General features: G+C 38.9%; 1 protein-coding gene across 4 annotated transcripts in view; it reads left to right on the forward strand.

The window, feature by feature from the left end:
• The window catches only part of LDAH (lipid droplet associated hydrolase), a 108,705-nt gene that overhangs the window by 60,960 nt on the left and 29,555 nt on the right, over nt 1-18,190 (forward strand). For all 4 annotated transcript variants that reach the window (XM_059132547.1, XM_059132546.1, XM_059132548.1 and 1 more), the window contains exon 5: nt 14,848-15,082. In XM_059132547.1, the coding sequence (XP_058988530.1) occupies nt 14,848-15,082 (235 nt within the window). The remainder of the gene's footprint in view (nt 1-14,847; nt 15,083-18,190) is intronic.

The following is an 18,190-nucleotide window of genomic DNA, read 5'->3' on the forward strand; positions in this document are numbered from 1 at the left end:
GAAAGCCTGGGTGCCTTTTTTGAATGGGCACCAAAGGCCCATATTTTGACCCTTGAGCCATCGTGTACTTCTAGAAACCCAGCTTCTTGTCCTCTTCGCTACTTCTCACCAACTGGTAAATAAGAGCTATTTGAACCCACCTCTCTTGAGTTTCTTTTTTCTCGAGGATTTTGGTCCTTTCGACCTCTTCTGCCTTTGATGCTTTCAAAGGCACTTTAAAAAAAAAAAAAAAAAAAACCTTTCCCAGCTTTTCTAATTGTTCTTGGCAGGGGGATTGCTTTGCAGTAAGCTAGTCGGCCACCCCCACGCTCCTCCTCCACCGTCACCAGCGGCTGGTTGCCTGACTTCGGGTTCTTCAAGCTCTGCAGTTGAAAAGTATGCCACTTCGAGTTTTGATTTCTTTCTTTTCTTGTTTCTTCTCTGGATGGTTTTAGAATCTGCACTTCATCCCCATTATTACATTTTATGATGACGTATCCTCTTTAGTTTGGAAACTGGCATCCTTACATACCAAAAGCCTCTCCTGTATTTTTTTCCTCCTTGTTTTCTCATTCTTTACATGTTAAACATTCAGAATTGATTTTCTTGATGTATTTTAATTATCAATCTCTTTCTCCCTTCCTCCTCTTTTTAGTTCTATACAGTGAGAAATACCGAATTTTTTCCCAACTTTTTCTTGTAATTTATATAATTAAACTTCTTATTTCAGCCTTCATGAAAAGAATTTCTAAGATAATTTCTTGTCCTTTGTTCCGTTTTCGTAGTGCCTTTTTGTTTCACGGCTCACTCGCTTTCTCTTTCTATCTGAGGAGAACAAACTTTTGGAATTTTATTGTATTTCAGCACTATCACAATTGATTCTGACTTCCTTTTTTCGTTTTGTTTGTGTTGGTCTGTCTAGTACAGTTTTGCTTAAATGTCTGAAATTCCTTTGTTATCTATTCATATTTAAGAATGAAGCACTGAAAAGCCCAGGAGGTTTTGTGTGGGAGTGGGCCTTATCAGCTAATTGTCCTCCCTACAGGGTGATTGGACAGGTATCCTGACATTGTGTGTGTGTGTGTGTGTGTGTGTGTGTGTGTGTGTGTTATTCCTCAGTGTTACTATTCTGTTACTATTCATATGGTTTTTCTCTAGAGCCATTCAGTTTCTCAAAAAAAAGTCTCCTAATCTGCTTAAGGGCAGCATCATCAGAGCAAAACAGCAGGAGAGGCTGGTGTTTGCACATGAGAGTTTCAGCATTTAGTGTTTGGATTTTCATTTAATCCCTCTTTCCTGTGGGCCCTTTGCCCTGCCTTTCTCGGACCCTGCGTACCCAGCTCAGAAAGCTCTTTCCTTTGGTTTCTATAGAGAATAAACCCACAGTCCTGAGCTGGGCTTGGAGAGGAGTTGTCGCTTGGGGGTATTGGATGAGGCTGTCATCTTGGAAGCCTCACTGCCCCTCAGCCAGACCTACATTCATCAGTCCACTAGGCGTCATGCACTGTCACCAAGGACCTGTGATAGGAAGGGACCGTGAACAAAGCAGAAAAGAAGCTCTGCCCTCTCAGAGTTCACGGTCTGCTAAGGAGAAATGGTAATAAATATAAACAATGCAGAAATTAGTATGGTCACAGAGGGCACTACCTTGATAAAGAGTGGAGCAAGATAAGGGGATTGGAAATGCCATGGCTCGGGGACAGAGGGCGGTGATGGACTGTACTTTGTTATTTAACATTTGATTTGGAAACACTTTCAAACATACAGAAGAGTTTGAAGAATAAAATAAACCATATACAGTATACGCACATTTATGATTGTTAATATTTTACTTCATTTGCTTTATTATTTGTTCTCCCTCTCCCCACCCTCACACTCTACTGTCTCTGTCTCTGTCTTCTCTCATATATAGGGTAGGGGTGTGTATACACTACACACACACACACACACACACACACACATGTATATGACTGGCTGAAATTTGAGCTGGTAACAGAGTATATGGTGCCCATTTCCATCATGTAGCTTTCTCAGGCACCATGGAACATTTTAACTGATACGTTAGTGACCTATCATATTCGTATGCCAAATACTCTTAAAAGCAGAAATGTTTGTAGGCTCTTTGGGGTGTCAGCCAACCCTGTTAGAGAAGGTAAGGAAGGGCCTTCAGGGGCACTTGGCCTCTCCCTGAGCTCCATGGAAGCTGAGTTCTCAAAAGTTCAGTGAGTTGCAGCATTAGGACTCAGAAACTAACTCAGGTTTGGGCCGAGCCGGGGAGACCACCGGGGGGATAGACCCTCAACAGCTTGGTGTGTCTGGGAGTCAGTGGGAGGAGGAGCACCCTGTTCAGAGGCCCAGGAGGGAGAAGATAAGTTAGGATACGTCTTTGATGCATCTCTGTTTTTTCCTGATCTGAAAGGAGGACAGATCCGTAGCTGCTCCATTAGCAAAGCTGGCAATGGGGCTTCTGTGTGAACTTCAGTTATTGGGGCCTAACCCTTTGCTGTGAATCAATTGCTTGTTTTCCCAAGTTTTAATCTCTGTCTCCTGGGGCCTTAGCTGCTCTGACTGTTGGATTTGCTTTTTACCAGTTAATATGTAACAAGAAAACCATATTTTGAGGCTTCCTTTTGACTTCTGAGAAACTGGGAGTGTCGTCTGGGACAGCGTCTGTGGCGGAAGTCCCTCGCGGCGGGCTGCTCTGGCGCGCACCCAGCGTGGGCCTCCAGCCACGGGCCTTTCCGCTGCTCCCTCTCAGTCTGAAAGCCCATGATGGATACCTTGGCCTCCTCTTAGCTCAGGTATTAAAATGGTACTTCAGTCCATGAAACAGAGGTGTACGTGTTTCACAGGCTCTTTAGCAAAGTTAAATCGGGAGGAGTCTTGTGTATAGGTTTCCCCAGACAACCCTACGCTCTGTCGTCAGCACTCTGCTCACGGACATACCTGTGAATATTTGTCAGTTTCTCTTTCTAAGGCCCTTCTCGAAGGTTCCTAGGTCATGATGAACCGGGTTTCTGGTGCCCATTTTATGGCTCTGTTGTAGTCTTTCTTTCCTGTAGCATACTTCCTATGATGCTTTATCTCTCTCTGCTTAGACTTAGGTTCTCTAAAAGCAGAGCTGCTTTGTCTTGTCCACCATTGAGTCTCCCGCACTCCCCACGGCATTGGTGTATTGTAGGTACCAGAATATCTTGAATGAATGAACCAAAAAACAAGCAGTAGACCTAATGAATGATTCTTCTCAGTCATTCTTGGCTTAAGCTTTTAAAGATTGCAGTTTCTAACTTTGGAGAGTCCCAACCCCATTGTGAACACTTGGGATAGTAATTAATTAATTAATTAATTAATTTGCTTCCTGATCCACATAGACTGCTCTACCTCCAAATTTAGGGAATTGCCAACTAGCAGCTTTTTTTGATCAGGGAAAAAAAAAAATCCTTTCTGATTCTGAGTAATAGTCCTGTGAGAATGTTGTAGGCAGAGACATGAGGATAGATTTGCTGTTATCATTATTTACTGAGGCTGCCTGAGGACACTGTTCACTTTGGAGTGACGTGCCCTGTGGTAGTCGGCTGTGCTGCCCAGCAGCCCATGAGGAATCATCTGCAGTGGGCCTGTGAGCATCGCTCTTCTCTGAGTTCTTTGTGATCCTGAATCTGAAAGACTCAAAACGAAGTGAATTCCAAGAGATATTAAGCTGAGAAGAGCACTTTGCATTCAAAAGAAAATAAATGTGAAGTGTATGAAGTGACAAAAAGCTTGAGAAGAATGGGCTATAGGAAGATGTTGAACCTGTGTTTCAAATGTTCAAGTGTAATCAGTCATAAGCTATATAATTCTATCTGCAAATGTGCAAGCGTTCCTTGTAATTAGCAACACCGACATGTAGATTGAATACGTGGAATGTTGGGTTTTTTTAACATATAGGTAATTAAAGTGTAGAAAGTGTAGAAAATTCTCTGTCCCAGAAGGTCGTGAGTATAATTCACATGAATGGAAATGATAAAAGTGGTCATTTTTCTTGAATGCCGTCCATCTTAAGCAAAAGTCGCATAATTTTTTAAACAATCAGTTGTTGAAAGATCTCTTGCTTTACTTCTTAGGGCATGGGGTTAGTAATTTCTGAAGCCGACTGATTTGAAACACTTGGAAATATTGGCCTGCCTCTAACAATAACGATAGTGATTGGCTCACCCGTAGGAAATTAGGACACAAACAATAATGATTGCTAAGAAATAATTTTGTATGAAAGTATATAAGGAAACCTCATCTTTGTCTCTAAACCTCGGTTTTCTCTATGGACTGAAGAAACTTACTTGATAAGCTCGTCCCAGGTATTAAATGAGATAATGTATGTATGGTGCCTAAACCCAGTTCCTAGAAAGTAGCAAATAAACACTACTACTCTTATTAGAATCACTTCCCTACTGTGGGGCATCTTCCTGTCTTACTCCTATATGAGGTTGTTAAGCTACAATACAAGATGTCAGCAAGCGCTTGGTCATTAGAATTTAATGGCATTTGCAGTTCATAAACTGCATACATCTGATTAAATAAGCAGAATAGTCTTATCGTAAGGAGAGAAAAACACGGCCTCATGGGGAGAAGAGATAAACAGTTAAAAATAGGATGATTTCTAGGTCTGTGCCTTGATCGCTAGCAACTTTATCTTTCAATGCTATGTGGTTCTCTGACATGTCTTAATAATGTTGGCAATCATGTAAAAGGGAAAATTGTGTGGTATATGTTCTTGTTTTCAGCGTGTGCAGTGGAGAAGCACCCTGCCATTACTCTAGCAGGTGGGCTCAGCCAATAAACAAAAGTGTATTTACTTTCCTGCACTGTTCAAGGACACATGGTTGTAGTTCATCATCAAAGTTGACTCTGGTAGATTTCAAATGAGAATGTGAACTATATGAGAGTGTTTCCGTAGTGTAGAATGAACTGGCCAGCCTAGAAGTTCTTTCTTTAATGAGACAGTAACATAAGAAAATGTTTTGTCATGTACACAGTTTTGGAAACCTTCTCTGCACAGCTGTGTTATAAAATTGGGTATACTTCCTTGACCTTGGTGATTTTTTTGCCAGTAGGTTTCTATAGGAATAAAAGAAATTTTTATTACTGTGGCTTATCCTATCAAATCTGGACTATAAATTTCATTGAAGTTCCCATTATGATATCTAAGAAAAGTATAAGTTTTACCAAACAGGTAATAACTGTTGTTCTCCAAAGGCAAGAGAGGAAAACCAGTCTCATCAACTAAGTATTAGTTGTGATAAGCAATCTTTGGTCTTCTTATAGTTTTTAGAGGTAATGGTGCATTCAGAGTATGTATTCGAACTTCCTTATTGTTTCGGTACATTCCCATGATTTCAGAGTGCACTTGAATTCTCATTTTGTTATTGATACAGATCAACCACATGTAACCCTGTAGTTGTTCGTGTATTTTTAGAGTTTCCCTTGCATGAAGTTTTGTTTAACATGGGTCACAGTAATGGATCATTTATACAAAGTAATAGATTGCTTCCTCTTTCTGCCAGCTGATTTGATCAATCTGAAGTTCCTTTGTACTCTGGGTTACATAGCTAGTATGGAATCTGTATGGTATATTTTTTAGTATGACAGTAACTGTATTAACCATTTACATTCTCTAAATCTTTTAAGGACATTTTATTAAACACAAAGAAACCCTTGTTTTGAAGTAAATAAACTTGAAACTAAAATTAGCAAGGAGTTATCATAAAGGACTAAACCACAAGACTTTTTGGAAAGCAGGTCATTTTCATTAGGTGACTGTTCTGGTTTAACTGTGGACTGACCCGGGAAAGAAATGAAAACATTTCTTTCTAGCTTTCCCATTTAACATATTTTTCTGCTTTTAGAAACAGTACAAGAGAACATAATCATTTTGCTTTCCTAATGAAGAATTTGTAGCCCCTGAAGGTTCTAGTTCTGAGTATTTTCCTTTATCATTCACAATGCTGTTTTATAAATGGCTGAAGGTTTAGGGGATTAGGATTAAATGTACTGATCTCACATTATTCCCTGGAATTCGTTTTTTAGCCAAATCCCTGATTATAGTAGTTGGTTTCATTTTTTTACTAATATGGTTTAAAAGTTGCCTGAAAGAGAAAAGAAGATTGAGAGTTCAGCAGGTAAATTCCAGTTGGTGGAGACTGCATTATTCAGTGACATTAATTCTCCAGGTATCATTTATAGGACGTAGTTGAAAAACCTGAAAATAAGCAAAATTGCCTTTGTGTTTTCAGAATTAAAAGCCCAAAGAGCAGACGAGACCAAATGCATAGAATGTCTCCTTTAAAGTTTGCTAACACCCCCCCTTTTTTTTAAGATTTTATTTATTTATTTGACAGACAGAGATCACAAGTAGGCAGAGAGGCAGGCAGAGAGAGAGAGAGAGAGAGGAGGAAGCAGACTCCTCACCGAGCAGAGAGCCTGATGCAGGGCTCGATCCCAGGACCCTGGGACCATGACACAAGCCGAAGGCAGAGGTTTTAACCCACTGAGCCACCCAGGTGCCCCTGCTAACTCCCTTTTATCCACAGTCCCAACCAGCTGGTTTCCAAGAAGAAAGAGCAATTGGACCTCCTTCTTGTCAGCACATGCAAATCTACGTGAGGTCTCATTGCAATACAGTATTCCATTGTACGGGGGCACACGGCTCTATGTGGCGCCACTCCTCCTTATGAACTCTGCTCTCCCAGTCCTTTGCTACTCCAAGTAATTCTTTTTTCCAGTTTTCTTTTTTCCAATTTATTGAACAGCTTTTTTTCTCCACTGATAACTTCATCATGAATTTTATTCCCACATGCATTCAGGTTTGTTTTGAGGCTCTCTGATGTTCCACTGAGCTATGTGACCCTTTTCTGATAAATAGTTTCAACTATTGTAGCTTTGTAGTCTGTCCACTGTTTCGGAGCGCCCATCTCTTTCTCTCCATCTTCAGAATCCCTAGTCGGCTAATGCATTTCGTTTTCAAATGAACATTAATGTAATTCATTAAATTTCAAAATAAGATGATCTTTAAGTATTTTAATTGGGATTGAAGTGAATTGAATTGATCCATTAATTTAGTGGGAGAATTTTTATCTCTTGCAATGCAAGACCAAAGAAATGTCCCATTGTGTTTTAAAGTTTTCTTTAGATAAGTGCACTACATTTCTTCTTACCTTTGTATTTAGCTATTATTTTTATACAGGGGATTTTTAATGTTTTACATATAAGTTATAAATAATGCTAATTTTGCCTTTCCAAATTTATAATTCGTTTTTTCTCTTGCCTCATATCATTGATTTCGCACTTTTGAGACAGTATTAATAATACAACAGCAGAGTAATTCTGTTAAAATGGAAGTCAACCACGGCACTCTTTTTTTTTTTTTTTTAAGATTTTATTTATTTATTTGACAGAGTGAGATCACAGGTAGGCAGAGAGGCAGGCAGAGAGAGAGGAGGAAACAGGCTCCCCTCGGAGCAGAGAGCCGGATGTGGGGCTCGATCCCAGGACCCTGGGATCATGACCTGAGCCGAAGGTAGAGGCTTTAACCCACTGAGCCACCCAGGCGCCCAACCACAGCGCTCTTGTTTCTAAAACCCTTCGAAGGATTCTCATCCTCTGTCCTCGCTGCTGCCCAGTGATCACAACATGGGCTGCTATCGTTGCACACGCCTCACCCCAGCGGTACTGTTCTCTGTGCTTTTGCTCAATATGCTAAATTAGGTTCTGTCTTACACCCTTTGCACTTGACTTGCTCCTCCCTCTCCCAGAAAAACTTTTTTTCCGAGTGTCTTCCAGCTCACTCCATGACTGCCTTTGCACAAATGTCAGCTTTCTTTGTAGCCTTCCCTCAACACCCCGTTTAAAGATGCACCACCCCTTCCAGCAATTCCTAATCTCCTTTCTTTATTGTATTTCTTCCCTATATCATCGTGGACTTGAGTTTACTAACGTATGCATTTTTGTTTAATTATTATTATTTATGGTAATTTATTCCTTAAATTGTCCTATAATTACTTTAGAATGATTAATCATTTTGGGGACTTAAGTGATTTAATCACTTTTTGTATCATTTACTCAACTATTTAATATTTATTGTCAATTATATTTATTATTTATATCTTTATTGTTGCAAAAGATAAGAAGAAAGAAGAAAAAAGGTGAAGGTATACCAAAAATAAAACACAACAAAGTAAGGTTTTAGTTTTGTATTTTAGACTTTGTTCCAAAATATTAGGAATTATTTAAATAATAAGGAAGTAAGCATATTAATCACATTAGTTAAAAGATTACATAGAGAAAAACATCCACATATAACCTCTAAATATAAGGCCATAGAAAGGCAGAAAATGAAAGAGTACAAAAAGTTGTATCTTACAAATTCTACGCTGGTGTAGTTATGTTCATATTAAAATAAGCTCAAAGGGAAAAGCATGCTAGAAATGCAGACAGTTCTTTTTTTTATTACTTTAAAGATTTTATTTATTCATTTGGCAGAGAAAGAACACACATATGAGCAGAGGGAGCAGCAGGTAGAGGGAGAAGCAGGCTCCCCACTGAGCAGGGAGCCCGATGCGGGTCTCCATCCCAGGGTTGTGGGACCAGGACCAGAGCCAAAGGCAGACGCTTAACCGACTGAGCCTCCCAGGCGCCCCTAAAGGGAATTCTTTCATAATCACAAAGGTTTACTCTGTCAGCTAGTAACAGTCAGTATCAGGAATGAGTCATTCTGGACTACTACTGTAGTCCAGAGACTGAAGTATAACCACAGGATGTTATCAATAACTTTGTGCCATAGACGAACCACCAGGAAAAGATAACATTGAACATTTTGAAGAAGAACTTTTACTATTTTTTTCCCAAGAACTCTTAAAAGCCCAAACGGTCCTAAGCCGTTAAAAAAATTGAATCCATCAATAGGCAGAACTTTCTAAAATATACTTCAGTCTTTACTGATGAGTTCCATAAAATATTTGGAGAATAAATAATTATTATTTTATAAAATCCTCTAGGCAGCAGAAGAGGAGACCCTACTCTCCAACTCAGTTTCCTCCAACTAGCAAACCCTTTACATCCAAACCTGGAAAAAAGTAATGTAATAAAAGAAAGTCATAGGGAACGCCTGGGTGGCTCAGTGGGTTAAGCCACTGTCTTCGGCTCAGGTCATGATCCCAGGGTCCTGGGATGGAGCCCCAAATCAGGCTTTCTGCTCAGCAGGGAGCCTGCTTCCTCCTCTCTCTTTGCCTGCCTCTCTGCCTGCTTGTCATCTCTCTCTGTCAAATAAATAAATAAAATCTTTAAAAAAAGAAAGTCATAGACCAAATTCACTTATCAACATGCAGAAGTCCTACACAAAATATTAGGAAAACCATGTAAAAAGGATGTAACATGACTACAGTGGGTTTATCCCAAGAATGAAAAGTTAATTTCACATTAGAAAATCAACTAATAGTTTACCACATTAATAAATGAAAGGGAAAATATCATATAATCATCCCAATAGGTACAAAAAAGTAATTGATAAAATTCAGCATCCATTTATGATTTTTAAAAGCAATTAGCAAACTAGGAATAGAAGAAGTGTTTTGAATCTGACAAAGTATATCACTAGAAAACTTTCAGTGCACATCATGTTTTGTGATTATATTGGAAAAAAAATTTCTTAGTTTGAGATCAAGAATTATTTCTGTTAACATTGTATTAAGATTTTGTTTAGCTTGGGTAATGTAAGAAAAACAGATACAAGGATTTGAAAGGAAGAAATAACACTGTCATTATATGTGGGTGATACGACTATGTACTTAGAAAATCCAAAGGAATCTACAGACAACTTATTAGAACTAAGGGGCTTTAATAAGTTTGCTGGACATAGAATCAACATATAAATATTATTTATATCATATAGAAGCAGCAACCATTTAGAAAATGAAATTCTTTTTTTTAAGATTTTATTTATTTGAGAGAGAGAGAAGCAGACTCTGCACAAAGCACAGAGCCCAACACAGGACTCGATCCCAGGACCCTGAGAAATCAAGAGTTGGTTGCTTAACCAACGAGCCACCCAGGCACCCCCTAGAAAATGAAATTTTTAAAATAACCTATTTACAATAGCAAAAAAAAAAAGTACCTAATAATCTGACAAAAGTTGTGTTGTGCAAGATAACTACATGTAAAATGTGTAAACATTTTTAGAGACTCAAAAAGGAGAACTCTCCCATGTTCATGAGGTGGAAAATTCAGTATTGTGAAGATATTACTTCTCTCAAGTTAATTTTTAAATTTAGTACAATCAGAATCTCAATGAGATGTTTGTGGAACTTGAATAGCTAATTCCAAAATGTTTATGGAAATGTTGAGAGCCAAAAATACCCAAGGCATTTTTGAAGAACAAGCTGGGGCTTAACTTAATGAACCAAATATCAAAATATATTACGAAGCTTTTGTTAAGTAAGACACTGGGCTCTTGGCACAGACTGAGAGAGGCTGGCCTGCAGAACAGGTCAGAGAGCTCCAAAAAGAACCCATTCACATCCATATGGGATTCACAACAGGAGTGTCCGTGCGGAAAGGCAGGGAAAGGGCAGCCTTTCCAGTTCATAGCGCTGGGACAATCAAGTTTCCATATGTTGAGAAATTAAATTAGACCCATATTTCACGGCATACATAACAATCAGTTTCAGGTAGATTATGAACGTAAGTATGGAAGACTAGACCACAGAGCTTTGGGGGATACTATTAAAGAATGCTGGCTGCTGAGGAGCCTGCCATGCCGGTGGACTGTGGCCTCACCCGGCTTCTTCAGTGTGGCATATTCCTAGGGCTCCTGCTGAGGCTGGCGAACAAGAGCCCAGCTGAACCCAGGAAGTCAGTTCCTTTCATTTTTTTCCTTTGTGGCCACCTGCTGCAAACACAGCAGCTGCTAACACACCTGCTTCCAGTCTCAAGGGAGAAGTCTTCCTGGGGTTGGGAAAAGTAGCTCCTTCCTGGCCCTTCTGCTAGGAGGCCTCCGCAGAGCAACGAGAAACCCTGCCTCTCCCAGCACCAAAGATTGCTCTGTGTAAATCTACCCCTGTTTGAATCTCTCAAGTCTTGTTAGGTCCCATAGAACATTGATAGCACTACAGGAATAAAAGAACTCGTGATGTTAGAACTACCCAGAAGATAGGGAAAGACTTCTGAATCTGAAGGTGTAAAATCAATGGTTAATTGTGACACCACTCCAGCTGCTGAGAGAAGTCAGCATTTCTACCTCTCAGACTCTTAAAGCATGCTGCTTTGGATCCAGGTGAAACGCCAGATTTCCAAATTAAACTAACATTTGACAAAATGACAAAAATAGACATTCTGGGTGAGTTCCAGATACCCACCAAAGTGGTGTCAGAAACAGAGGAGGAAAGTGTAATAGTAATGCCATGTTGTGCAGAGTTTTTATTGATCCCTGTCTTTAACACTTGGTACTGTTGCACTCTGTAATTCTTGCCAGTCTGAAGGGCTATTCCACGTCTATTAAGAGTGACCACAGTCATACTTGACTCTGAGCACGGCAGAAAGGCAGGGGTGAAGTAGCAGCATACTGCTGTTCACTGAATAGGGGCGCAGGGTCAGCCTGTTCAAGGGCCGTTGGGTTCTCTACCGGTGCCTCCTGCAGGAGATGCCACAACCTTTATGTGAATCTTCATATAGAATCTTGGTATAAACCCATTGCAGATTAGGCAGCTGGCTCTGAATGGAGGACTCCCCATCCCCCTGATACTCGGGAGTCCCGTCCTCTGCATCACAAGTCCCCATGAATGCCTTTGTTGAGCAGACACAGTCCATCCAGCATCTCCCCTGCTTTGTACTTAAGAAGATGCTAAGGTGGCAGCAACTCCCATACTCTGGCTGAAACCCTGCATTTGTTCCAAAAGCCCGGTATGAGCATTTTACATGTAAAGTTGCTAATGCAGCATTTAAAAAATCATCAGAAAAGCCTGTGGCTCCCCGCTCCCAAATAATGTCTTTTAATCACCACCAAGACCTCACGGACCAGTACATTCTTGCTGAGGTGACAGAGGAGGAGACATAGTAGAGGTCAAAATATGACCAAACGAGAAATAACGAAAATATCTCAGCTACCGTTGAGAGAAAAGGAAAAGTCTGTAGGAAATGGCTGAGCACACAGCTGACAGACACGACCGTGGGAAAACAAGAAAGATGATTAGAAGGAAAAGAGTCCTCCGCAGTTGGACCCTCAAACCCCTTTCTTTATTGAAGAACAGTAACAGAGAGCCTGTAAGTTAGTGAGAATTACAGATCAAGTCGAACATTTGGGCAATGCCACCCTACAGGTTACCATGGAAAAGGACTGTCAGTGATAGAGGGTGAAAAAGTCCACAAAAACCTGTACTGTACTGTCAGGTCTTGCCAGGAGAAGTGCGTTCAGTTCATCCAAGAGGACTGTAACTAACATGAGGGAAATGGCGGATCACTGATAGCTGGAATCAAAGGAACAGACTCGCGGACTCTGCTAAGAGGTAGCTTTCCCTAATTTCTAAAGAAGCATTTTGAATGAAAAAAAAAATTTCTTCATGATTTGAGGACAGACAAGAATTTTTTGAGCTAGGCCCAGAGAATAAGTATAGAAGAAAAGATTAAAATTCAGCTGCATCAAACTTAAGAACTTATGTCCATTAAGAAAAAAAATAAGAGATCAACAGGCAGGCCAAGGACAGCAACATGACAAAGGACTGGTATCTAGAATAAAAAAACAAAAACGAGACTACAAATCAAGGAGAGGAAATGACAGGCAGCCTAATAGAAAAACATGCAAGAGACTTAAATAAGCACTTTGGGGGATACAGAAAATGTCAACATAAAAGTTGTTCAACTTCAGTGCTGGTCATCAGAGAAGCGCAAAGCCACAACGAAGTGTACCACTGTTCGTCAGGCTAGTGATCAGTGCCAACGTAGTGCCGATCTGTAACAATAGGAACTCTCATGTCTCTCAATATGGAAATACATTAGTACTTAGGGAAACTATTTGAAATTATCTACTAAAGCTGAACTTAGACATACCATATGACATAGTATTTCTACTTCGAGTGATATCATCAACAGAAATACATGCATACCTGCACCAAAAGACACGTATAAAAATGTTCATAGCAACATGTTTGTAGTATCTCTGGACTAAAAACAACCCAAATATCTATCAGTAAAATAAGTAGCACTATGTTCATACAGTAGAAAACTACAGAGCCAAGATAATAAGCTGTTGCTACATATATCAGCATGAATGAATCTTCATGTGTTGAGTGAAGGAAGTAAAACACAAAAACATACTGCTGATTGCATTTATGTGAAGTTCATTAACAGACAAGATTTAGCTCTAGTATTAAGGAATATGTATTAGTCAGCTCAAACTGCCATAAGAAAGTGCCATAGACTAGGGAGCTTAAACTGGCATTTATTGTATCACAGTTCTGGAGGCTGGAAGTCCAAGGTCAGCATGCCACCATGCTCAGTTTCTGGTGAGACTTCCTGGCCTGTAGACGGCTACCTTCTCCATGCGTGTTCACCAGACCTCTTTGTGTGTGCCCGGGAAGGGAGAGCGAGCTCTCTGATGAATCTCCATGTAAGGACATTAATCCTACCTCTCAGAGCCCTACCCTGTGACCTCATGAATCTCGACATATAATCACATTGGGAGTTAGGACTTCAACTTGGGATTTCAGGGGAGTCACAATTCAGTTGATTGCAGGACAATAACTATTAATGTGAAACAAAATAAGGAAGTGATTACAGGATCAAGGAATGATGAGTATTGGTAGAAAGCAAAGTAAGGAAGTCAGGATAGAGGTTACCTAAGATGTGAACAGAGGTAGGAGTTGGGATAGGAAGATGCCATTCTGGCAGTGTTTTGTTGCTGGATTCACGTAGCTGTTCATTTTATTCATTATTTGTTAAATTGCACATTGATGTTTTATATGCTTTACTGTGTTATCTTAAACTTTTTTTAAAAAGTAAAGCCATTGTATCCATTCTCATTTCCTGTTCTATAATCTGTGAACACTGGTGATCTATTTCACTTATATTACTCTGGTGTTAATAGGGATTGTGCTTAACTATTTGCCTTTTCTGATCCCTCATAGAAGTTATGTTTATATATTATTTTTTTAAATATTAATATGGTAGATAATGGTAAATATAAAATGTTTTAGTGATGCTCTTCGTCTTGTGGCATCTATATTTCTAGATATCCTGATGAATTCAGTCGAAATTATCTTTTTGGCCTTGAACATTTTCCCATGTAGGTAAAGATTTCCAGCTTTGCTTGTTTCTGGCCTGCACTTTTTATTAAAATTAAATCACATGTTAGAAATGTATTTGGTCCTCTTAAAGATTACCTTTTACTGGTAAGAGTAGGGAAAAGAGTAGCTTTTTCAAAGTGAACTATCCCAAATCTAATCCGTAAAAGGAATCCTGACTAGCACGAGAGTTCTTTATGTAGCTCTGCTTTCTTCTGGTATCACTAGTCAGGCAAGGTGGTATAACTACTGAAATGGGACAGGCATTGCTAATTTCAGCAGTCTTCCAGAAGGATTGTGAATTGCTTCCCAATCAGGAAGGTATCAGAGAATCTGATTTGCTCCTCCCCCTGAAAATTAACCCCAGTAACTCAAGGAGACATCCTTACATTCTCCCCCAGATGGCTTGAGCAGTGAGAAGACAAGCAGGTAGTGGTTCTCTTTCCCAACAGATCTTTGTCATATTCTGAAACCCTATTTGTTCATACTGTATGGATGAAACAGTAAAACAGTGGGTTATCCCTTAAGAAAACTTCTCATCAAAATGTGTTTTTTATTATAGATAATTCGCTCCTTTCTGCTCTTTCCAACAATCGAGCGAATGTCGGAATCCCCGAACGGCAGGATCGCCACTCCGCTTCTGTGCTGGCTTCGATATGCTCTCTACGTTTTTGCCTACCTTTTGCTTAAACCGTGGCCTGAGAAAATCAAGTCCTTTATGATCAGAATTGGCCTTCGAATGATGAACCTACAGAATGAATTTTCGGTCCTGAATGTATTAGAACCGTTTTGCCTTGGTAAGTACCTTTTACAATGTGTATATTTTTCCATTTCTTTGTGTCTTTCTCAATTTCTTTCGTAAGTGTTCTATAGTTTTCAGAGTACAGAACCTTTATCTCTTTGGCAGCTTTATTCCTAGGTCTGTTATGGTTTTGGGTGGAATTGTAAATGGGATTGGGTTCCTTGATTTCTCTTTCTGCTGCTTCATTATTGGTGTATAGAAATGCAAACAGACTACTGTGCAGTGATTAAAAGAATGAAGCCTTGCCATTTGCAACAACATGGATGGATCCAGAATGTATTATGCTGAGCAAAACAAGTCAGAGAAAGACAAATACTGTGTATAGATTCCACTCATGCATAATTGAAGAAACAAAACTGATGAACACAGAAGGGAAGGAAAAATAAGATAAGGAGAGGGAGGCAAACTGTAAGAGACTCTTAACTATAGAGAACAGAGGGTTGCTGGGCAGGAGGTGGGTGGGGGGATGGGCTAGTTGGGGTATGAGCATTAAGGAGGGTATTTGATATAATGAGCACTGGATATTATATAAAACTGACAAAACTCCAAATTCTACCCCTGAAACTAATAATACACTGTATGTTAACTAATTTGAATTTAAATAAAATCTAAAAAGTAAATAAAAATTTAGAAACAAAAGAAAAAATAAAATAAAATGTATATGTTTATTCTCGTATCAGAAAGTGGTAAGAGGGGGCACCTGGGTGGCTCAGTGGGTTGAGCCACTGTCTTCGGCTCAGGTCATGATCTCAGGGTCCTGGGATCGAGCCCCGCATCGGGCTCTCTGCTCAGTGGGGAACCTGCTTTCTCCTCTCTCTCTCTGCCTGTCTCTCTGCCTACTTGTGATCTCTGTCTGTCAAATACATAAATAAAATCTTTAAAAAAAAAAAAAAGAAAGTGGTAAGAGAATAACCTCAGACAGTCAGTGAATACTGAACAAGGAATTATTGTTGTTGTTTTTTTTTTCTCTCCCAAAAGCTTAAAACTAGACATAAAATAAAAATAGGAATAGAAACTTTAATTTTAAAACTTATCCTTCTGATCCTCCACTCTAGCTGTCGGATGGTAGGAAAAATTCTGTATATAGTACATATGGAATCTTTATAGGAATCAAGGGGGCACCCTGTTAGTCCAGTGTGAGAACTTAAGGGAAACCAGGCCCAATGTTCCCATGGAGTGAATAGGCAATACTTTTATTTTCCTCTTTAAATGTTTTTGGAGAGGTTTAAATGATAAAAGTAACAAATGATAGTCATAGTAATACAACTCTGGTTGTTGTGCTGATTATATTTTCTGAATGTGCTAGGAGATATTTGCTACTTTACTTTTTGGCTTCAACCTTGGTTTTTTAAATGTAATCTACCTTTTTAGTTAATACTAATTTATAGAATATTTATAAATCATTTTCATAATAAAACAATCCTTTCTTAACTATACCTCAAAAGTTTATTGTAGGATTAAATATGATAACATATGCAAAGTGTCTATATAATATTTTGTTTATAATAATATAAATATATATATTATATATATGTATAATAAAGGATTATATATAATAATCCTCCAGCAAAGGATATAATGACAGTTGCAGCAGCAGCTAACGGCACCATTCTAAGCTTTTACTTGTAGTCCTCAGAACTAATCAGGCTTGGGTATTTTACTCTCGCCATTTTATAGATGAAGATACAGAAATACAGAGAAATTACAGGAATCATGCAGTCATACATATAGTGGGTAGTGTTCAAACTTTGGAGATCTACCTGTATGCTAAAACTTTCTTTTACCATAGCTGCTGCTATCATCTCTTTGCCCCAGTCGACCATAAAGGCAGGACTCATGAAAAAGCTCACCATGCTCACCTGTGTTAAGAGTGCCACACCGCCATGTACATAATGAATCCAGAAACAAGTCACAGCCCTGTTGTACAACTACAGATTGGTTGTATGCGGTATTTTTATAAATATGTAGTAAGAAACAGTGATTGCAAATATCAAGTTCAATATATTTTCTGTGTTTGTAAATTTTTGTCTGTTCCATACTCTCTACACCCCCCACTCTTTATTATAGACTTAGCATCGCAGTGGAAGAAGATGAGATAGGCAGAAGGGGAGAAGGGCTAAGGACAGTTATAAAGAATACCAAAGACCAAAGTTGGAGAGACCCCTTCAAGACCTGTTATGGCCCCTTATCCTTCCTTCCTATTCTAGAAGAGACAGAGATGCCTAGGTGAGAAAGGCACTGACTGCAAGTCAGAAACCCTTCCCCTGTCTGGTTTCCAGTCATTGATCAGACCAAAAGTTAGACTTGATTTCTAAGGGCCATACATCTTTGGAAATTATTTGAGACCAAATGGAAGTCATTTCAAATTGTGGCAAGCCTAGATAAAATTACTCCACATACATGTCAACAAATCATCTTATTTCCCTTTACAGTTTTTTCTTTTCGAGTTTTTCTTTTTACCCTATAGTGAAGATTATAAAAAGCATTTTCTAGTTAGGGACTCTATTCTCCTCCTTCCTGGAATTCTGCTTCCAGGAAAATGGAATGGATGTACTTTTCTCTGCTTTTTCTACTGAGTACCAAAACCCCTGCATATTCGGTAACATGTAGGAAGGCAAGAGAAAGAACATAGACAAACAAACAAACAAACAAAACAAATAATACAATGGCATACAGACTCTAACATACCAATAATTACATTACATGTAAATGGTCAAAATACACCAATTAAAAGACAAAGATTGGCAGAATAGATTAAAAAACATTATATGCTGTCTTCAGACATCCCAGTTCAAATATAATTATATAGGTAGATTGAAAGTAAAAGAATGGGAAAAGATACATCATGTAAACATTAATCAAAAGGAACCAGGAATGACATTGCATTAATAATAAAAGGTTCACCCTGAAGCAAATAATACATTATATGTTAATTTAAGAATTAAAATAATATAATAATAAAAGGTTCTACCAGGAAGATAGAAGACATATCAATCCAAAATGTGTGTGTACCAAACAAGAGAGCTACAAAATAAATGAAAAACTATCAGCAAAACTGATAGAACTGAAAGGAGTAATGGACAAATCCCCAATTATAGTTGGA

Source organism: Mustela lutreola, chromosome 9 (assembly GCF_030435805.1).
Source record: "Mustela lutreola isolate mMusLut2 chromosome 9, mMusLut2.pri, whole genome shotgun sequence".
In the NCBI taxonomy this organism is placed as follows: domain Eukaryota; kingdom Metazoa; phylum Chordata; class Mammalia; order Carnivora; family Mustelidae; genus Mustela; species Mustela lutreola.